This window comes from Chinchilla lanigera, unplaced genomic scaffold, assembly GCF_000276665.1.
Source record: "Chinchilla lanigera isolate Chin_1 unplaced genomic scaffold, ChiLan1.0 scaffold00025, whole genome shotgun sequence".
NCBI lineage: Eukaryota > Metazoa > Chordata > Mammalia > Rodentia > Chinchillidae > Chinchilla > Chinchilla lanigera.
In genome coordinates, this window is record NW_004955426.1 from 21,969,820 (window position 1) to 21,991,889 (window position 22,070).

General features: G+C 36.3%; 1 protein-coding gene across 3 annotated transcripts in view; it reads right to left on the reverse strand.

The window, feature by feature from the left end:
• Positions 1-22,070, reverse strand: part of LOC102014378 (chromosome unknown open reading frame, human C5orf42) — a gene marked incomplete at its 5' end in the record, with an annotated part of 124,014 nt that extends 101,944 nt beyond the window's left edge. For all 3 annotated transcript variants that reach the window (XM_013514958.1, XM_013514959.1, XM_013514957.1), the window contains 14 exon segments: positions 483-566; positions 777-985; positions 1,694-2,463; positions 2,627-2,782; positions 3,301-3,550; positions 5,586-5,768; positions 6,958-7,061; positions 7,634-7,790; positions 8,896-9,002; positions 10,864-11,096; positions 12,048-12,167; positions 12,279-12,411; positions 13,848-13,970; positions 21,827-22,070. In XM_013514958.1, coding sequence (XP_013370412.1) covers positions 483-566; positions 777-985; positions 1,694-2,463; positions 2,627-2,782; positions 3,301-3,550; positions 5,586-5,768; positions 6,958-7,061; positions 7,634-7,790; positions 8,896-9,002; positions 10,864-11,096; positions 12,048-12,167; positions 12,279-12,411; positions 13,848-13,928 — 2,587 coding nt within the window.

The window sequence follows — 22,070 nt, forward strand, 5'->3', positions numbered from 1 at the left end:
TTTAAATTAAGTATCTCTGACAGCCAAGTTGCCTGCATAACAAGTATTATATTTTGAGCATTGTCCTAGTATGTATTTAGATGTCCCCTTGAAGCCCTGTGGAAGGTGGCTGCATTACAGAGATATCACAGCTGACTTGCTGTTAGGAGATGGGGCCTGTTAAGAAGAGGAGGTCACTGTTGCTGTGAGCTGGAGGTTTTATCTCCCTTCTTGGCTCCTTCCTTGACTCTCTCTGCTTCCAGGCTGCCATGACAGGAGCAGCTTCTGCCAATACCCCTCTGCTGTGCTGTTGCACTTTGGGGCCAGCAAACTTTGAACTATAACTATGAGCCAAATAAACTCCTCCTTTAAATTCTGGGTGTCATGCATTGTGTCCCTGCGATGAGAAAGTGATTTAGACAAGCATTACGATGTTGTAAGCACTCTGAGCTCTGGAATTATTTTTAAGCTCTGTAGAAGAAAATCAGTTCTTAAATACCTACCACCTTTCTCTTGGGTTTCTTGAAGCACCTTCTTCCAGAGTTGAACGGCCTCCTCATATGATCCTAACAGAAAACTCTCTTCACCTAGGAAGTTTTTAACCAACAGCCATAGTTAATTACATTACTTTGTAAAACTTTACATTGTTTAACACTCAGTGGGAAAAAAACAACCATTCAGTGAGTATCTCTCAGTCAGAAATTATTTTAAAAAAGAAATCATTTCAACCCATTAAAAAACTCCAGGTAACTGATTCACTTATTCATGAAGCTAGAAATTGCTTAGAAGATACTGACCATCAAGAGATGTAAGTTCTAAGGGCTGGTTCAAGTGATCTCCAGCAATCTGTAAGTTAGCCTGTACATGACATAACAGGGACTTAACCATAGCTGCTTCATGTGTCATCTTTTCAGTTAAGTGTCTGTCACCCTCAGGAATTCTTCGACTTAATTGTGCTTGATACCATAAAATTTTTTTGTACAGTATTCTCCAGAGACCAATCAATCTGCACACAAAATTAGATAATCATCACAACAAAAATTCAATATAATATTCAATATAACTAGCAATATAACTTGGTTAGGCCTTTTATAGCCTTTTTTATGCCTATATTCTTCATTAATGTAATAACATATATAGGTCACATTTAAACGTAACACAAATTCCAGTGATCAAAAAAATTCACAATGCACAAATGTTTTAGGCACCTAAAGTCTGTTTTGGTTGCTGTTCTGAGATGGGATCTTGCTATACTGCCAGACTGACCTTGAACTCATGATCCTCCTGCCTTAGCCTCCCAAGTAGCTAGGAATTATAGATGTATTCCACCACACTCAGCTTGTGATCACTTTCTTACAGTACTTCACTAAACCAAAATCTTTTAATAATACCATGGTTATCAAGACTAAAAACATATGGATGCTGTAAAACATCTGTAATAAATCTTAAAATATTTTTAAATTGACAAATAAAAACCATATATATTTATCAGGTATAACATGATTTTTTAAAACATGCACTTAAACATTTTAAAACATAACACATGTTTTAATGCTGAGTGCTAATGGATACAGGCTTCTTTTGGGAGAGATGAAAATATCCTGGAATTAGTACTAACAGTTTCACTATAAAAACCTTGAACTGCATACCTTAAGATGGTGAACTGTGTCATACAGGAAATTTAATGGTATTTTAATAAAAGAGTTAGTTATACCTGTGACTTGACTGTTGAACCAGATTTGTTTCTTGAGGATGAATCTTGAAAGATGAGTTCCACGACCAGATTTCCTGAGAACCATGGTTTTGAAACATTTGAAAAATAGGTAACACCAACGAATCTTGTTCTGCTGTTCTACTTCCACCAGCTGATGATGAAATAAGTTCAGGTTGAAGACTGTACATGCCATTTAACTTATCAGCTACCATTCTGAGTAAATAAAAACAGGCTAAAAGTTTCTCTGAGAATAACTGACCCTTCTGTTGCTGAGTCAGCAAAAGCTTTACAGTATTTGAGGTCAGTCTTATCAAATGTCCCACGTCTTGTTTGTATCTCACATCCCAATACTGGATTGATAAACACTGCTGGAAAAGTTGAAAGATACTAAGTACCCATGCATTATGTTTTGGGGTCTTGCTTAAAAAGTGGTCAAGTTTGGGGAAAGGACAATTTACAAACTGAAGAATATAGAAAAAATGAGTGATACAAAGTACTGTATAATTTAACATTAAATTTTTTTCTGTGACATTTTTTGAAATCCCGATAGTCCATGCTGCAAGTAAATTTTTCTGGATAGAATACAGTTCTGTAATGGTTCTATCTGTCTCCTTGGTATCATCCTTTGCATGCATTGTATCAAACATAGACGCAAATTCCAATCTTCCTTCCTTGACACTGTTAAACAACGGATCATTTTTTGGGTTCCAAAAAGGCAGGAAATTCTCTGGAAAATGTGTGCCATCGTTAGTTTCTTCTGCTTCAAAACTCTAAATATAAGAGAAAAACTATACTTAATACCATTTCAGCCTTATAAGTAGAATTACTTTGGAGTTCTCAAGTTTCTCTTTAATGACAGAAAAATGAAATGCGTTTCTTAGAATAAAATCAGTGTGCAATTGTTCAAAGCAAAGAAAGCACTGATAGTAATACCTGAAAATCCGCTATTTCTTCATTTAACTTTAGTGTTTCCTGTGCCTGCAAAAATTTGGGGAAAGTGGAATCTGCAGAACTTTCATTTTCTCCATGTTTTAACAGGGTAGACCTGAGGGAATCCAGTGATCTCAATTTCAGCCCTTTGCCTTTTGGCTAGATATAAAAAGACAAGATTTGCAAGAGCAAAATTTTATCTGCAATTCTACTACAAGCAATTAAATATTCCACAGTCAACTTTGAAAACAATAAAAAGGCAAGTGCTAGGGTTTATATTTAGATGTTCCTCTAAAGCCTCAGATGATCACAGGTGGGGATTTTGGAATGTGACTGAATTATAGGGACATGACCGCTGACCTGCTGTTAAGAGGTGGGGCCTAGTCTGAGAAGCTGGGTTAGTGTGGACAGGCTTAGCTGGGACCAAGTATCTCCCTTTCCCCCTTGTTCCATTCACTCTCTCTCTGCTTCCCCACCATAATGTGAGCACCTTCTCCTCTGTGACGCCCCTCTGCCATGCTGTCCTGCCTTTGAGCCAGCAGACTGGACTGAAACCTCTACAAGCTGTGAGCCTAAATAAATCTTTCTTTAAGTTGTGGGTGTCAGGTATTGGGTCCCAGGGAGGAGAAAGTGACTAAGACAGCAAATTCTACCACTGATACCAAAAAGCACTGTACCTGAGACAGTATCACGCTTTGGCAGCATTTCTCAAGCCTCTGGGTTGAATCAAGTAGAAGTGATCGCATAAGCACTGATGGAGACAAGTTATCAAGAAATCGAAGTGTTGTGACCATGTATCCATCAGAAATAACGAGGTAGGGTAACCAAGAGTGTGCTTTTATAGAAAATCTCTGTCTCATAGGGTCACCATCAGAAGCTGATGAGTCTACAGAATTATTTGAATCTTGAAATGTAAACTGTGGTGGTCTATCGAACAAACATTAACATTCAAGAATCACTAACAGAAAGATCCTTAAAGGAAATATCATATTATGCCATAGAGAAAGTAACATAAAAGGTACAAAATGATGAGAAAGCAACTGTAAGAAACACACACAAAAATACTAAATATATTTCTATGTATATATAAGACATGAAAACATTACATTGATTTTAAAATGTTTGTATATTTTAAAATTTTTTCCTAGATTGTGGCAGATACTGTTTTTAAAGCCTATGCATGACCCATTTTAGAAACGAATTAAGGCAGTTTATTTTTATTATTAAAAATCTAAATAAGTTAATTTTCCTTCTTACCAAATATTTATATTTACTTACAGGAATATAATTATGAGCTATCAGTATATTTATTTAATGAGGACAAACAAAACAAAATGAGCAGGACGTTTAGAAAAAATAATGGTAAAATTTTATCATCTTAAAATTAAATTTGAGTGAGTTTCCACATAAATGCACATGTCTACTATTATAGTAGTATACATGATTCTGATTAGTAAATATCACTGTTTATTAAGTTTGAGGATTTACAAACATGAAGAGGGACAAATCATCAAAATATATCATAATTCCTGATTATGGAACTATTCAAACATTAATTTTTTGAATTAGTTAAGTGACTAACAGGTGACTGGTTAATCATAGAATATTTACACCACAGGAATCTTTACAACCATGAATTTTTGTTTGTTTGTTTGAGACAGGGTCTCATTATATAGTGCAGGCTGGTCTTGAACTTATGGAGATTCTCCTCTCTCAGCATCCCGAGTTCTGGGATTAGAGGTGTGCACCACTACGTCTGGCTACAACCATTAAATTATAATATCTAACATGCAGAGATATATAAGATAGATTGCTAAAGTGGCAAAATAGTACACAGCATTGTCATATCATTTATCTTTATCAAAAAAGACTACTATTGCCAAGATTAAAAATGTTGCATTTTTAAAATTTAGAAGATAACACACTAAAATGTTAATTGTTACCTCTGAGGTACTGGATTGGTACAAGTCTTTCATTTTCTATATTATTTCGTTTTGAAACATGATTTTTAAGTTTTTTTAAAAAGATGAATATTACTTTTATAATTAGAAAAAAACAATTTTTAAAGACCTTAAAATATTAATTTTAAAGGCGAATTAGAGAAAGTGAAATGGACCATAAGAAATGTAGGAAAAAGTTTCAATGCAAGAACTGACAGTTTTTCATTTGCATTACTTCTCACTGAAAACTACGTACTGTATCAGTTTTTTGCTAAGTGTAATCAAGAATATATTTGTTTCTTTTCAGTAAATGGATTAATTTTCAAAGGTCTTTTCCATTTTTTCTGCTTTAAAAATGTTTTGTGTATATATATATATTACAATAACATCAATAATGACAAACATATGAACTTATTTTATATGAGAACTGTACTTAGTGATTTAAAATTGATCTTCATTCCTTCAACTCTAAAATTAGATAATTATTGTCACTCTCATTTCACAGGAAAAGACAGAGGCTTAAAGAATAATGTACAGAACTAATAAGTAGAAAAAACCAGTATTTGAATTTTGTCTGACTTCAAAGCCAAACTTCTACCTCAACTCACAGTTAAAAATTAAAATATGACTAAATTCTAAACTTTTACTACTAACAACCTTGGAAAAAAGTGGGTAAAACTGTCAAGTTAACTTTGACTTATTAATTTATCTAAGAGCTGGTCTTTTATAATAATAAGTGCTATTTTATACCTTTATTATCTTTTACTTCAAAAGAGATAAACTTTTAGGGCTAGTGAATATTTAAATAACTTATACTTACATAGTCACAATGTCAAATTTTCACCCGGATTAAGCCACAAAAAGAAATAGAAGAAAACTCTAAGTAAGAAACATATTGAGATGACAGACTTAAAGAAAGCAAAAGAATCTGAAAGATGACATTATTTTTTAAAACACATAGTAAAAATAAGGTCAAAAGAGAAAAAGTTTTGGAAATAAACCGAACTATTCAAATATCTCACCTATATGTTATGAGTGGATGAAGAGGAATAAATTCTGCTGGCCCAAATTCTATAGAGCAACCAAATGTAATTAATGTTAGCAATTCACCTTGGCAGGTCAATAAAATTAGGGAGCCACGTTTTAACACACAAGCCAGAAAAAGATTATCATGGGTCCAGCTGATGTCACCTACCCAATAGGACCTAGAAAGAGCAAAAGGCAACATATTTAGAAATGACACTGTGCTTGACAGTTTATGATGGATATTTTAAATGGAGATATCTTAAAAAATGAGGGCAGGGGGCTGGGGATTTAGCTCAGTGGCACAGTGCCTGCCTGGCAGGCGCAAGGTCATAAGTTTCATTCCTGGTACCAGAAAAAAAATGAAAAACCAAAAAACAAACAAACAAACAAAAAAAAGAAATGAGGGCAAAAGAGTGGATAGCAGGTAGATGATACACATATTTACGAATTTAACTTCCTAGAAAAAGGCGCTTGTTTGCCAAGAGCTTCTCTGAGCTTGGTAAAATGCTGCTTAAGCAGGCACTCTCCCTCTTCCCAAAGCTGTCATTGTTACTCTTTTTTTTCTGGAGACAGGGTCTCACCATGTAGTTCAGACCAGCCTCAAACTCACTACATAGCCCAAGTTGGCTTCGAAATGGCACGCATACTCCTGCCTCAGTCTCCCCAGTGCTGGGATTACAGGCATGCACCACCATGCATGGCTCTTGTTACTACTTAATTCTTTGGTGATATTAATGTTTCATGAGAACAAAAAGCATCTTCTTCCCATGAAACAGCCCAATGAAGGAGACCAGTGATACTTTTGGAAAGGAACTGTTGAGGAAGGAAAGACAATTAGGAGAGCTGGATGCCTGAAAACTCTGGAAATTCTTAGACTAGAACAGGTAAGTATATGAAGCTCCAAGAGGAAATCTATTCTATTATCCAGCATAGGTCCTCTCGGTAGCTCATGTGCTATTTAAAATCACTACCAATGTTGCTACTGACTACATAAAGAAGAAACTGGTTATTTAAGAGGTCATAACAACTCCAGCTTCCTTGAGTAAATATGGTCTTCCCAATATAGGATTTTTCATTTCAGCCTTTCCTGTTATGCAGAAAATTGCTCTGCCTACACATGATTCCACTCCTCCAAAGACACAGAAAACAGTGAAAGAGAATATACACTGGCATAACTGCTAACTCACTAATCCTTTCCTTAACATATTAAAGCTTTCCTTATATAAAGCAGCTTTTAGACTCATTAAACACAAATGCTCAAGGTAAGTTACATTACCTAAATGATACCTATAGAATTATGAAAGCCTTACATTTTTTCTATTGGAAAAGAAAACAAAATACTACTTAGAAATACATACAAGTTCGTACCTGATAAGTGTAGGTGGAACTACAGGATTTTTATTGCTACATCCTTTAAGGCTACCACAGAGAATAACAAAATTCACTGTATTTATAAATAATACCTGAGTTGCCTAGAAGGAGAAAAAAGATTAAAAAAGTCATCAAAACTATTTTATCATCTTTATCACTTAAAACTCTGGAGACTAGAGGTCTTTTATAAGGGAGTCTTTTCCCAACTGGTAATACAATAATGACCCCTATAGCCATTTTCTCTTCTCTACTTTTACATCAGTTAGGACTCCAGGTTTAGTCTTTCTTTTTCCTTTTCCCTCATCATCTTTTTACTTGTAAAGCTCAGCTCTTGAAAATGATGGCAGCTAATTTAAATAACTTTACTAATCTACAATGGCAAGGTATTAGAAGACAAGAACTTAGGGTAGGAGCATAACTCAGTAGTAGATCACCTGCACAGTACACACAAAGGTCTGAGTTCAATCTCCAGCGCCATACCAACACACGCATGTACACACACACACACACACAAGTGCATGTGCAAAAGGAAAAGAAGAAAGAATGAAAGACCCAAATTAAAGAACATGATGTAGTATTAAGGAAAAAAACTCAAGGAAGGAAAACAAATCTCAAAACTGGAGTAAATACCTCTTTTCTAGGTTACTTTCCAAAACAGATTGTACTTACTAACCTTTGGGTCTTTTTGATTTAGAGTCACTGCCAAGGTAAGGCCATCTCTTGAAAAGGAAGAAATTAGAGCTCCTCTTGACTTTACTGATTCACATTTGGGAATTAGACTACATAGAAGATGGTCTTGTTGTGCCCAATGAACATTGTACGGCAATGACCTACAAAAGTGAAGCAATAACTTGAAGCAGGATATATATCTATTTTGGGGTTTTTTTGAGGGCTATTTGTTTTTCAGGATGAGGCCTCAGTATATTGCTCAGGCTGGCTTCTAACTCCTTGCTCAGTGATCCTCTTACCTCAGTCTCCCAAGTAGCTGGGATTACAGGCATGCTATTATGCCTGAGTCATACAGCGACTTTGAAACTGATATATAGTTTATAAAACATTAAAGGGTCCACCTAAAGCCCTACAAATGCACACATCCTAAGGGGCCTCTTAGTGACCTTTCAGAAGTTCTATCAGGGCACTAAAGAGCAGCTGTCATTCAGTTAAAACAACTCAGTATCAGAATTTTGTTAGCAGAGCCATTTTCCACATCAACTCCAAATATACCTGCTTATTGTTTATATAAATTCTTACAGGAATTAAAAAGCCAGAAAATCTTAATCACTTCATTTTGCTAAATCTTACCTAGACATTATATACTTTTAATGCATTGTTTTTATTTTAGTGAGCTTTTAAAAGTAAAAAGTATTTTAATTTTTGCAAACTGAGCATTTCAAAGGTACAACAATAAATCCAAACACTTATGCTCCCTTTAAATTGCAACTGAGTTATTCTTCAAAATAGTTAATTTTTTGGTCTGATGACAGGTAAAACCAGTCTGTTTTATCTTTCACACGTTCTCACTTCTAAGAGAAACAAAACAAAAACAAAAAAATTTCTAGATTAAACATTTGTCAATGACAGGTGGAGGAAAGCCTCAGAAATTGAAATTTACATTAACATTTTCTTTGTTTTTCTTAGGTAACGGGAATCAAATTTAGGAGCCCACTAGGCAGGTACTGTGCCACTGAGCTATATCCCCAGCTCTTACATTAACATTTTCAAATCTTAAATATATATTGGCCAAAAGATAGTATTTCTTTATTTTTTTGTTGTTTTTTTAGACAAGGTCTCACTATGTAGCCTAGTCTGCCCTTCAATGCATAGTGATCATCCTGCCTTAGCCTCCCAAGTGCTGGATTACAGGCATGCACCACCAAGCCTGGCTAAGATAATATTTCAAAAGGAACAGAAAATAAGGAGAAAGATATATCTTACCTTGTAGGTGTAAATACATCCTCATGCCATCGAATTGCTAGAAATGTGAGCTTCAGGCATTCCCCAGAATAAAAAGTAAATGAGCACAAGCAGCAGTCTCCAAATAACTGTAGATAAATTGAATGTACTTTTATATAAATATAAAATTAGTCTGAAAAGAACTCAAAATATAACATGTACACATTCCCCATCATTAATAAAATAAGCTGAAAGTACTGGGGCCCTGCTTCTATTTTTATTCTTTTTTTTTGGTATTTTTTGAGACAGAGTTTCACTATGCAGTTCAGGCTGGCCTTAAACTCATGGCAATCCTCCTACCTCAGCCTCCTGAGTGCTGGGATTATAGGCGTGCACCACCGTGCTTGGCTCTGTATTTTCATTCTTAACATTAAACTTAAGACTAAGAAATTTTTTTCTGAGCCAGAAGTGGGCCCACAGGGGAAATCTGGTTGGAAATTTGGGGTGGGGGCTTTGGTATTGCAGACAGAACCCAAGACCTCATATACGGTTTATCACTAAAATGCACACTATCACTAAGCTATATCTTAACCCCTCAGGTTGCAGTTTATGCTCTTAAAAAATGTGACAAAGGGCACCAAAACAAAATTGGACAAGAAAAATTAGGTCTTGTTTTTTCTTCGGCATAATAGGGTAACTACTAATTAAAAGAATCTATGGTATGTTTCAAAACAACTAGAAAAGAAGAGCACAAAACTTCTAATACACAAACATTACTCATGTTTGAAGAGATGGAAATGGTTATTATTCTGATTTGGTTATGATAGGATGTATCTATGTACCAAATTACCATTAATGCTCCATAAAGATGTACAAATACTATATCTCAAAAAAATTAAAAACCTCTATGTTATAACTGAGGAGATTCATATGTAGTTATTTTTTCCTTCATTTACATTCTTATTTACTAATCAGCAGTTGAGAGAACAGCAATAAAACATCAAAATGCAATTTCTAACAATAATTGGATTGGGGAAAAGATGTTGGTCCATATATAGACAACCAAGCAGCTATTTTAAATGTTTTATTTTTAATTAATGAATCTGTGATAAATTAAATTGCTTTTTTAATACCACCAACTCTAGCTTGTTAAATTAAAAAACAAGTTAGGGGCTGGGGATTTAGCTCAGCGGCAAAAGGGCCTGCCTGGCAAGCGCAAGGTCGTGAGTTCAGTTCCCGGTACCGGAGAACAACCAAAAAAATAAAAAATAAAAATAAAAACCAAGTTATATTTTAATTACAAAAAGAAAGGAAGTTTTACTTTCAGACCACATTTTTTTTTCTTATTTGGCACTGTGGATCATGATAGGCAAGTACTATTCCACTGAGCTATACCACAGCCCTCAAATCACTTTAAGTAGTTTTTAAACTGTGACCCAAGAAATATAAAAATATCTTTTCCATACAATACTTTCACAATTACTATGACAAGCAATAATGACTACAGACACAGGGCTTTGCCATTATAGACTCGGAGATCTCAACTTCTGCCACACTCTGATTTAGGTGTTTGTAGCGAACCACCCTGCCCCGCAGGTCCCAGATCCCTGGCCAAGTTGCCACTCGTGGGGAACCAGCCCCCCTTAGCACCCCTCCCCTCATCTCTTGTCAGGAGTACCACTCGTAGGTATCTAGTCTTGCTAGTTTGTCATCCTGACGTGGGGATGAATGAAGATGAAAGACAAACAGCCACAGAGCCAGTTTAGCATATGGGCAGCCAGGGTACTCTGTCTGGCTCATTTTCCTTTTATTCACTCAGACATGGGTACAAAATAACACAAAATTCACCTGCCTTCCAATATCCATTAATCCACACTCAGGTAAATAACCTACTCTCAGCTGTACTGACTTTTCCCTAGACCCTGCAACACGCTGTCACCTTTGCATGTTGCTCTATGCTCACAGAGGCCAATTAGGCCTCATTTGCCACTGGTCTCCCACAGGTTTTACCTCATTATTTATAAAAACAGCATTCACTACAGCTTCTTTATCTTCAGTGGAAGGCAAAAGAACGGCCTCTTCAGGTATGATCTGCGACCATCGACCCACCAAAAGGGAGTTTTTGGAAGATAAGATATTCTTTAATTCCAGATATTCCCAAAGATATATGCATCCAGAAGGCGTTATAAGCAGAACTCTCTTCCCATTTCCAGATACATATAAGTGTAGCCTTAAACAACTTGCTAATTAAAAACAAAAACAAAAAAAAACTAATTAAAACCTCTGAAGCCTGAATTCTCCCAATAAAGTACAAAACTAATCTGTTCAGGCAATAAAACAAACCAAATTATATTATTGTTTAACATGTCAAAACAAAGTGATTAGAAGGTCAGGCATGATGATGCACACCTGTAATCCCAGCTGCTTGAGAGACTGAGGCAAAAGGATCATAAATTCAAGGCCAGCCTGGGCAACTCAGTACGATCGGTCTCAATCAAACAATCAATTAAAAAAAAAAAAAAAAAAGGGCCAAGACGTAGCTCACCAATAGAGCATTTGCCTAACATACGAAGCCTTGGGTTCAGTGCTCAGTATTCGTGGCACCCGAACACACACATGTGGCACAAATCATGCATTTATTTTTTTTATTTTTTATTTTATTTAAAAAACAAATTTTATTCACTGAAAATTAGCCTCTATCTCTACTTTTGTACTAAATAAACATTTTAAAACATTATTTTGAAGGGCAGCCAAACTACCAACCTCTCTGGGGCTATCCGGTTTTAACCTCAGGGATGGGGCCTATGTACATGTAGTTTTGTGGTTGGGTGTTTTGTTTTGTTTTGTTTTGTTCAAATCATGCATTTAAAAGAACAGCAATAAGTTCTCTTTATGTGGCATTAAAAAGTCACTGTTGTCACAGAAATGTTAGGAATGCCAGATTTTTCTTCTTCAAGTGGAATCTAGGTATCACAGATAAATATCACCAAGTATTCAAAACTATATATATGTGTATATATATATATACACACACCTATATATATATACCTATATACACACACAAATATAAATGCATACAGACATACATATGCACACAGAAATACATTTTCAAAAGTTAATAGGAAAATGTTTCATCCTCTTTTTCTTTTATTTCTCCCAATTAAGCCAATTTACACAACTAAAAAAATTCTCACCCACTGCAAGTTTAATCACATCCTTAGGCTTTTTAGTTACTTGTATAGATTTCACATAATCTTGATCTTTGTTCCAAAGGAAAAGATCCCCTGTGGCAAGTACCCCAGCCAGCCAGGCATCTGTGTTAAAAAATGAAATGTGATTCTTAAAAAAAAATTTCCTTTAATATTACTCTAAACAATGAAAAATATGGTTAATCTACACTTTTGGAAATATCAGTATTTCTTAACCATTACTGGACGTTGTCAGGACAAAAACATCCTTCAAAAAAGGCTGCAGACTTGGAATCTTCTTCGTTCTTCCTGAGAGCAAATTAATTTCATTTATGGATTTATCATCCAAAAGAAAAACAGCTTCATTCTCCTAGGAGACAAAACATGTAGAGGACTTAAGTAACTTGTCTAAATACTAGCCAAGAAAGTAAAACAAAGTAACATTTAATCAAGATTTTAATCTGTACCACAAATCATAAAATAAACATTAAGGTTGATATCCTATAGTAACCTAAAGATTTTTCATTGTAATTTAAAATACTTCTTGGGGTAGGAGTACAGCTCAGTAAGGAGCATTTAAATTTAACTTTCTTTGAGGTTTCACATTATAAGGGTGTCTTCTGGTTTTGCAAGTCAAAGTGGATTATGTGCAGTTTAATCTCATCAATTTTAATAGGAGTATGAATAAGCTTTAAAAATTCTTAAGCCCTTGACTCTAATAATTATTATTTTGTCTACAGAAAGTAGGCTGTTTTGAATTAACCTTGTTTTTTAGTGCAATGGCCTTCAAAGTGCCTCTGAGTTAGCAGTAGCACTTGAGAACTTGTTAACAATGCAAATTACCCAGCCTCACCCCAGACTGCTGAGTTGAAAACTGGCAGTAAGACCAGCCACCTGGCCATTTTAATAGCTCATTCAGATGGTCCTGGTGCACTGTAAAACTTGGGCACTCATGTTTCAAGGAATCGAATTCGTGGTATAATTTCTCACAGGAAATGGGACACTTTACTTCAATAAACAATTCTAAGAGAATTTTATAGGGTTGCCCACTTTTCCTAAGGTAAGGAATTCATAATATATGTTATAAATGGTGCTCCCAGATTATTATCTTATGGCCCATCTCTTCTGTCCTACCTCTGAGGACATTTTATAGCAAATTCATGAAAATCACAATTGGAAGACACATTGTGCTTGACTATTCTGTTAAAGGACGTTCAGGAGATTAAACATTCCCTTTTTCTCTTTTGGTCTTTTTGAGACAGGGTCTCGCTATGCAGTTCAGGCTGTCCTTGAGCTCACTTTGTAGCCAACGCTGGCCTCGAACTCACAAGGATCCTCCTGCCTCAGTCTCCCAACTGCTGGGATTACAGGTGTGCGCCACCACGCTCGGCGAACATTCCCTTTTGATATATGCAATATCAGCCTTCCTTTTTTTTTGAGGCAGGGTCCTATTATGTAGTACAGGCTGTCTTGAACTCACTATGGAGCCCAGGCTGGTTTGGAACTCATGGTGATCTTCCTGTCTCAGCCTCCCAAGTGCTGAGATTACAGTTAACCTACTTTTATATAAAGGAGAAAATGTCTCAAAAAAAAATTTTTAGAAATTCTAAAAAATTTCTTTCTAGACAAACTATGGTGAATTTGTTCATTAAATGAAGCACATGCAAAACCCTGTTCAGGGGTCAGATGATCCTCATGAGGATGGTGTTTTATTTCTTTAAGGCCATAGAACATTTTTACATCTATAGAAAAAACACATACTTCACATTTATAAATCTGGTTTTGTATGAATAAAGAAAAACTTACGTGTCCCAACCAGGAAATTCTCGGCCAGGGTCTTTTCTGCTTGATACTTGTTGATGTCAAAACTTCTAATTTTATCTCCATGCTTGTTAAGGTACCAGTGACCAATTAAGCAAAACCAATATGCTGTAAATAACAGTAATAATAATAATAAATAGCCCATAATATTGACTACACATCATAACTTAGAATTTTTATAGTTTGATAATTATTTTTCAATAGCTCAGATCAACTCTTTCTTAGGGTAAGAGGTTGACAATGCATTCTGTATCTTATCCTAAATAGTCAGGCAAAATATATTCGCTTTCTTTTTTTTTTGTTTGTTTTTTTTTTTTTTTTGGTTTTTCTCCGGTACCGGGAACCGAACTCACGACCTTGTGCTTGCCAGGCAAGCGCTTTGCCGCTGAGCTAAATCCCCAGCCCCCTATATTCGCTTTCTTAACACATTACTTCTTAAATATAGAAGATACGCATGAACTAGGGGGATCTTGATGATAAAATTTCTATGTAATTTACCTTTCTCAGTGTGGCTGATTGGATTTTTCAAAGATGGCCATAACAACACGGCCTATCTCACGTCTTCTTACTGTGATTGTGATACTTCTCCCCCCAGTGCCATGGTCTCTGCCTTTTCCCTTGGGAAAGGGCCAGATTTTGTAACTATTTTGACTAAGAGAGTGCAATGGAAGTGATCCTATGAATTTTCCAACATTAAATCATAAAAAGGTAATGCACCATATAAGCAGTCAAGCTTATGAGCCTACCAAGCTACAAGAAAGTCCACAGCTCATATAAAAACAAGTTGTGCCACACATGGGGACACACCCCGTTTCCCAGCACTTGCGGGGAGGCTTAAGCAGGAGGATCGCCATGAATTCCAGGCCAGCCTGGCCTACATAGTGAGCTCAAGGCCAGCCTGATCTACATAGTGAGACTCTATTTCAAAACAATAAAAGCAGCAACAACACAACCACCACCAACAAAACGAAGTCCTGAGACAGCAGAGAATGAAAAATATTTACTTGCAAACCCCAAGTTGGGTGTGGGGATAGTTGTGGCAGAGAACAAGAAAAATCTGTTAAAAATCTGTTAGAGTGGGCCGGGGACATAGCTCAGCGGCACAAGCACCTGCCTGGCAAGTTCAAGGTCCTGAGTTTGATTCCTGGTCCCCAAAAAAGAAAAAAAAATCTATTAGAGTAAAGAGGATTCTCAGGTGGAGACCACGGGCATGTAGAGCCAGAGCCTAGGCAGGGTGAGGGGAGCACAACCTTATAAGAATGGCCCATTATTTCTTTTGTTTTGTTTTGTTTTGGGTTTTTTTTTGTCTTTTTTTTTGAGACAGGGTCTCGATATGCAGTTCAGGCTGGTCTTGAGCGCACTTTGTAGCCCAGGCTAGTCTCGAACTCAAAACGATCCTCTTGCCTCAGCCTCCTGAGTACTGGGGTTACAGGCGTGTGCCAGCACGCCCGGCTGAATGGCCATTATTGGGAGAACATTTGGAACAGTGCAAGTAAGCACAAAAATCACTGTGAAAGAGAATCTCATTGACCAAACTGAAGGAACATGAACATAAAAGCAAATTATAGTAATGGATGAAAACAGGAAAATGATTTCATAAAAGTGAATAAATAGAACATTTGATTAAAATAGGACAATTACACATGATTCAGGTAGCTCCTTACTTAACCTAGTGATCAAAATAAACACTATCAAGGAACGGAAGAAGTCAAATTATCATTATTTGCAGATGACATGATCCTTTCCATTGAAGACCCAAAATATTCCACCAGAGACTCCTACAATAACCAAAATCAGGAGTGTATCAGGAACAAAAATCACTAGCGCTCCTGTACACCAACAATGAAATCACCAAGAAAGAAATTAAAACAATACTATCCATTATAGCACCAAGAAAAATTGAATACTTAGGAATTAACCTAATCAAGAAAGTAAAAGACCTCTACAACTACAGCATTCTTAAAAGACAGATCAAAGACATCAGAAAATGGAAAGAAATTGAGCAGAAAATGGATAGGCAAAACCAATGCTGATGGTTATACTTCTAAAACTGATATACAGAATTAATGCAATCCCAATCAAAATACCCATAGCATTCCTCACAGAACCAGAGAAGGCCATCCTAAAATTCATAGGGAACCAGAAGACAGCCAGAATAACAAAAGAAATCCTGGGTAGTAACAGCAAAGCAGAAGGCATCAAAATCCCAGATTTTAAGTTCTACTACAAAGATACAATAGTAAAAACAGCATGGCCCTGGTACAAAAACAGACTTGTGGATCAACAGAACAGAAGGCAGGATGTAGAAACACCTCAAGGCACATTCTGCTATCTAATCTTTGACAAAGAGGCAAAAATATATACTGGTGGAAATATAGCCTCTTTAGAAAATGGTGGTGGAAAAAACTGGCTATCCACTGGGAGAAACTGAATTTAGACCCTTATCTCTCAACATGTACTAAACTAAAATCAAAAAAGATCAAAGGTCTGAATGTGAAAACAAAAAACTGGGATGGAAGATAAAATATGTAAAATTTTTAATGACATAGGTATAGGCAAGGACTTGCTGAACAGAACCTCCATTGCACAAGAAATAGCACCAAGAATCAATAAATGAGATTGTACCAGATTAAAAAATTTCTGCACAGCAAAAAAAACAACACAGTGAAAAGACAACCTACAGAAAGGGAAAAACATTTTGCCAGCTAATCCTCAGACACAAAACTTATATCTAGAATATAAGAAACTCAAAAAATTAGACTTTCCAAAATAAAAGACCCAATCAAAAATGGGCAATTGAAGTAAATAAATTCTCAGAAAAAAAATAAAATGAAATAAAATAAAATGAAGTAAGTTCTCAGAAAAAGTACAAATGATCAATAAATACATCAAAAAATGTTCACTATGTCTAGGTATTAGAGAAATGCAAATTAAAACAATACTGAGAGCTGAGTGTGGTAGCGCACACCTATAATCCCAGCACTTATGAGGCTGAGGTAGGAGGACTGCCACAAATTCGTGGCCAGTCTGGGCTACACTGGGAGTTCAAGACCAGCCTGAACTACATGGTGAGACCCTGTCTCAACAAAACAAAACAAAACAAAACACCAAAAAAACTCACTGAAATTCCACCTTACTCCAGAAAGAATGGGTGGCCATCATCAAGAAATCAGATAACAACAAATGTTGACAAAGGCTGCAGGGAAAAAGGAACACTTTTATACTGCTGGTGGGAATTGAACTAGTACAAGCACTATGGAAATCAGTATGGAGATTCCTCAAAAAACTAAAACTAGAAATTCCATTCGATCCACCTATACCCCTTCTAGGAATCTTCTCAGAAGAGTTAAAGACATCCTATTACAATGCTACATGCATAACCATGATTACAGCAGCACAACTCACAATAGTTAAATGTTGTAAGTAGCCTATATGTCCATCAACAGATGAATGGATTAAAAACATGTGGCATTTATACACATGGGGTATTACTCTGCCTAAAGTGGGATAAACTTGACTCATTTGTAGGAAAATGGATCCACGTCAAGACCATAATTTTAAGTGAAATAAACTAGACACTGAAGCTTAAATATCATATAGTTTCTATGAAAAACCCAAAATATAAATAAAGAGTAAAATAAAAGACAAATAATAGAAAATAGTGAGGCAGAAGATATGCAAAATGGAAAGGGGACCAAGAGATGAAGGGAGGGGAAAGAAGGGAGGGGGAAAGGGAAGCAAGAGGAATGAAGATCTGTTATATACATGGATCAGCTCCCCATGAGGAATATAATGATTATGTACTGTAAACATGTATCAATGACAATTTTAAAAAGGAGAAAAAATGAGTATTATCAGAAATCCTACAAATGGAAATCATGTGCTACCTAACAGGTGAAATGAGAAGAACTCTGTGATACATACATTTAAGATACATAACTTGAATCCAAGCATAAGAAAATATTGGGTAAGCCCAAGTTGAGGGACATCCTTTGAAATAACTGTTTGGTAACCTTCAAAATGTCAATGTCATGAAAGTCAAGAAAAGACTTAGGAAATACTTTCAAATGGAAGACCAGACAATGAAACGCAAGGAATAACTGAAAGCTTTATCACTGTGTTATAAAGGATGACAGCAGACAGGCAGAAAAACTTAAATAAGAAACTAAATATTAAATGGTTGTATACATAAATCTTAACTTTTTCATTTCAGCAGTTATCCTGTAGTTAAGTAGAAGAAAGTTCTTATTACAAAAACTACATACTAAAATATTCTTGGATAAGGGAGTATCAGTTTGTTATTCAAATGGCCCATGAAAGTGTACTATATTTGCAAATTTCTGTGAGTTTGTAACTTTCAAATTTTTAAAATTAATTAATTAATTAGGGGTTTTTTTGAGACAATCTTGCTATGTAGTGCAGGCTGATCTTGAACTATCATCAAACTCTTGACGATTCTCTTCCCTCAGCCTTCTGAGTGCTAGGATTACAGGTGTGTGCCACCACATCTGGTTCAAATATTTTGAAATTTAAAATTTGATAAATCTTGAACAAAGATGGCATTTGATCATTGGCCTTTATTGTATTCAATTAAATCCTTTTTTTGGCAGTACTAAAGATTGAAGGATGCCAGGCAAATACTCTAACAATGAGCTACATCTCCGCCCTCTTCCTTTATTTTTTTTTAAGATTCTATCTTCCTATTTAAGGTTCTACTTTCCTAATTCCATTTGGTCCATGCAATTAAAAAACTGAATTTATTTGCCATAATTAATCCCATCCCTAACAAGAAAACAGTTGAATGTTTCCTAGTAACACAAGATTTAAAAGAAAAACCACTAGCCTGCAGGGGCAGAGCACATGTAGAGCATACTCAAGGAATGGATTTGATCCCTAGCACTTCAAAAAGAGAAAAGAAAAACTATATACAGGACCCTTGGCCTATCAAGATACTCACAATCTCCATATTTATACCACTGCAATTTTATTTTCCATATGTTTATGTATTTGTTGGCACTGGAGCTCAAACACAAGGCCTTGTGTATGGTAAGGATATGTTCTATTGTTGAGCCACACCCCCAGACTAAACATGTTTTTTACTTGCTCGGCACTCTGAAGGTCTAGAAGGTTACTTCCTTAGACAGTATTTATATATAAATATATGTAAGATACAAATATAAAAATTACAGGCTGGAACTGGGGGATGTAGTTCAATAGGGAGTTTGCCTAGCATATATATATGCAAGGCCATGAATTTGAACCATAGCAAACAAACAGAAAAAATTTTTTAAAATTACAAATAAAAGAAATTCTTTCCAAAGAACTATCAAATGGAAGTTCCTTCCAAAGAACTAACAACTGGGGATATAGCTCAGAATTAGAGGGTTTGCCTGGCATGCACAAGGCCTTGGATTGATCCCTAGGCATCACAAAAAATAATAATAAAAAATTTAAAACTAAAGTTGAATCTGTGTCTAAATCTAACCACCACTTGACAATAGAGACTGAAGGAATATTTTAACACACCAGAAGAATACAATCAACCAAATTAAAAAAAAAAAAAAAAGACCTAGCTGGGTGTGGTGGCACACATCTGTAATCCCAGCACTCAGGAGGCTGAGACAGGAGGATCGTTGGGAGTTCAAGACCAGCCTGGGCTACAAACTGAGCTCAAAGCCAGCCTGAACTGCATAGCAAGATCCTGTCTCAAAAAGACAAAAAAAAGAAAAAAAAAAAACAAACAAACTAGAAATAATATTCTACAGAGTAAATGATGTTGTTTCGTCAACAAATAAGTGGCATTTTTAAAAGAAGGAAGAGGAAACCATTACATATCTATAACTAAATACATAGCAGGACTGAGTAAATGAATATATAGATAGGTGTTAATAGGAGCTAGAATTAACTGTGGAAGGAAGGGTACCTACACAGTGTAGGAATTCATAATTTCTATCTCTATATGCTAAAACAACCAAGAAGGCATGACAGTGCAGCAGGGATGACCATTCCTACCACTTGGATCTTGGTTCCCAAATACCACATCTCACTAAGAGGAACCAGGGCTCTTTGGGGAAACAGCTGATTTCAGGGCTAGTATAGTGAAACAGCCAAATAGACCTGAACTATCGTGTTCCAAACTAAGGCACTGAATACATGCTAGGAACATATCAAAAGATATAGGAATCAGCTTCATGGCCCAAATTTGGGACAGTCCGAAAACGGAAATAAATAAGCAACACGTAACAACCTATTAAGAATCAGTGAGGCAGGAGGATTGACAAGAGTTCAAGGCCAGCCGGGGCTACAAAGTGAGCTCAAGACCAGCCTGAACTGCGTAGTGAGACCCTGCCTCAGAAAGATCAAAAATAAATCAATGAGACCAGGCTGGGGATATAGCTCAGCAGCACAGCACCTGCTAGCAAGTGCGAGGTTGTGTGATTCCCAGTCCAAAAATAAATAAATAAATAAAACCATAGTGATACAATGGCAGATGTGAAATGTTACCATTTTGCAGAATCATAAAGAAAGTAAATTCTGTCATGAATCATCAACGGATGCTAAATCAAGCAAAACGAAGGGAGGGATCTGATGAGGAATGTAGTCTATAAGTATCTCTGCCCAAATTACTTAATAATTTTTTAAAAATTAGTAAAATTATAGAGATAAGGGATAACATCTTAACCAGAGAAGGGCAGACATCATGCTCTTCTGGATGCAACCACACAAAAAAGACCTGACACTGGTTATATAGTTTTTCAGCCTAAAAATGCAAATCTAAGTCAACTTATGAGAAAACAAATCCAAATTGAGAAAAATGATATAAAAAGGGGCTATTATTTCTTAAAACTGCTAGTGTCATGAGAACCAAAAGATCAGTTGTTCTAAACTAAAGATGATTATATAGAGCAATTAAATGCAATATAATATCCCAAACCATATCCTGTACAGGAAATTCGCTGTAATAGCTTTCTGAAAATTGGTAAAATTAGAATATAAGCCAAAGCACTGATAAAAGTAATGTATTAATGCTAAATCTGAATTTGATAACATCATCAATCTTAGGATACATGCTATACTGGGGGAATAAATTACTGTATGATATATGAAACCTACTCTCAAACAGTTCAGAAAAAATTAAATACTTTGTGTATGGACATTTATAAACAAAGTATGTACAAATATAAACAATGGGATAACCTGGGTAAAAGTACAAGAATACTCTGTAATATGTTTCCCACTTCTGGGTAGATGTGAAATGATTTCAAAATCTAAAGACCTGCCAGAGGTGGTGGTGCATGCCTGTTATCCAGGGTACTGAGGCTGCCAAGGTCAGGACGCCTTGACATCTGGGCAAGACTCTGTCTCAAAACACAGAAAAAAAATTAAAAGGACTGAAGAAGTAGCACGTAGCTCAGCACTCCCTGGGTTCAATTCTTAGTACTGAGGAAAAAAGAAAAAAACTTTTAAAAAGACAACTGAGAAAAACTGCACCTAGTTCCTGAAGAATCAAGACTCTTATCAGTGACTCTAATAGATTCCACCAGATGTCAACCAATTAATATTACTTTAGGTGTTGTATGATGACTATTGTAATTATATCTTTTTAAAAATAAAGAGCCCTCACCTGTCCTAGATATGAGATACAGTATATACTTATGCGAGGAATCTGCTTTATAATACCCCAGCTGCACTTATGCTTTGGAATTAAAATGTACAGGATAAAAAGACAGCTAACCACTTCAGCAGCTGCGGACAGGGCCTTTCTCATCTTTCCGAACTCGGAACACCACCCAGTTACGTAGCACAGGTTATTTCTGCTGCGTACCACCCCGCCTCTCCAAAGTACCTCTGTTGGAGGGACAGTAACAAGCATCGCAAAGCAGAATTACTGAACGGAAGAGCCCTGCAAGCAGGCAAACTACGTCAGAAGGAATGACACACGCCAAGTACGGGGGCGGGGTTACCTTTATTCAAAACAAGTCGACGGGTGGGATTTCAACAGACCACGTCCAGTTCGTCCGCCGCGTCCACGTCCGGGGCGTCCGGGAAACCGCGTCCATTCCCGCGCGCGCAAATAATCTCCGTCTAGGCTCAAACACAGGGGTCTCGCCGGACGCTCTGGCAGGAGTCGCCCCAAGGGTCGGCGCGGGGCGTCGCCGGGGACCCGCGGGGAAGGCGCGGCCGGCGGAGGCGGCGGCGGGAGCCGAG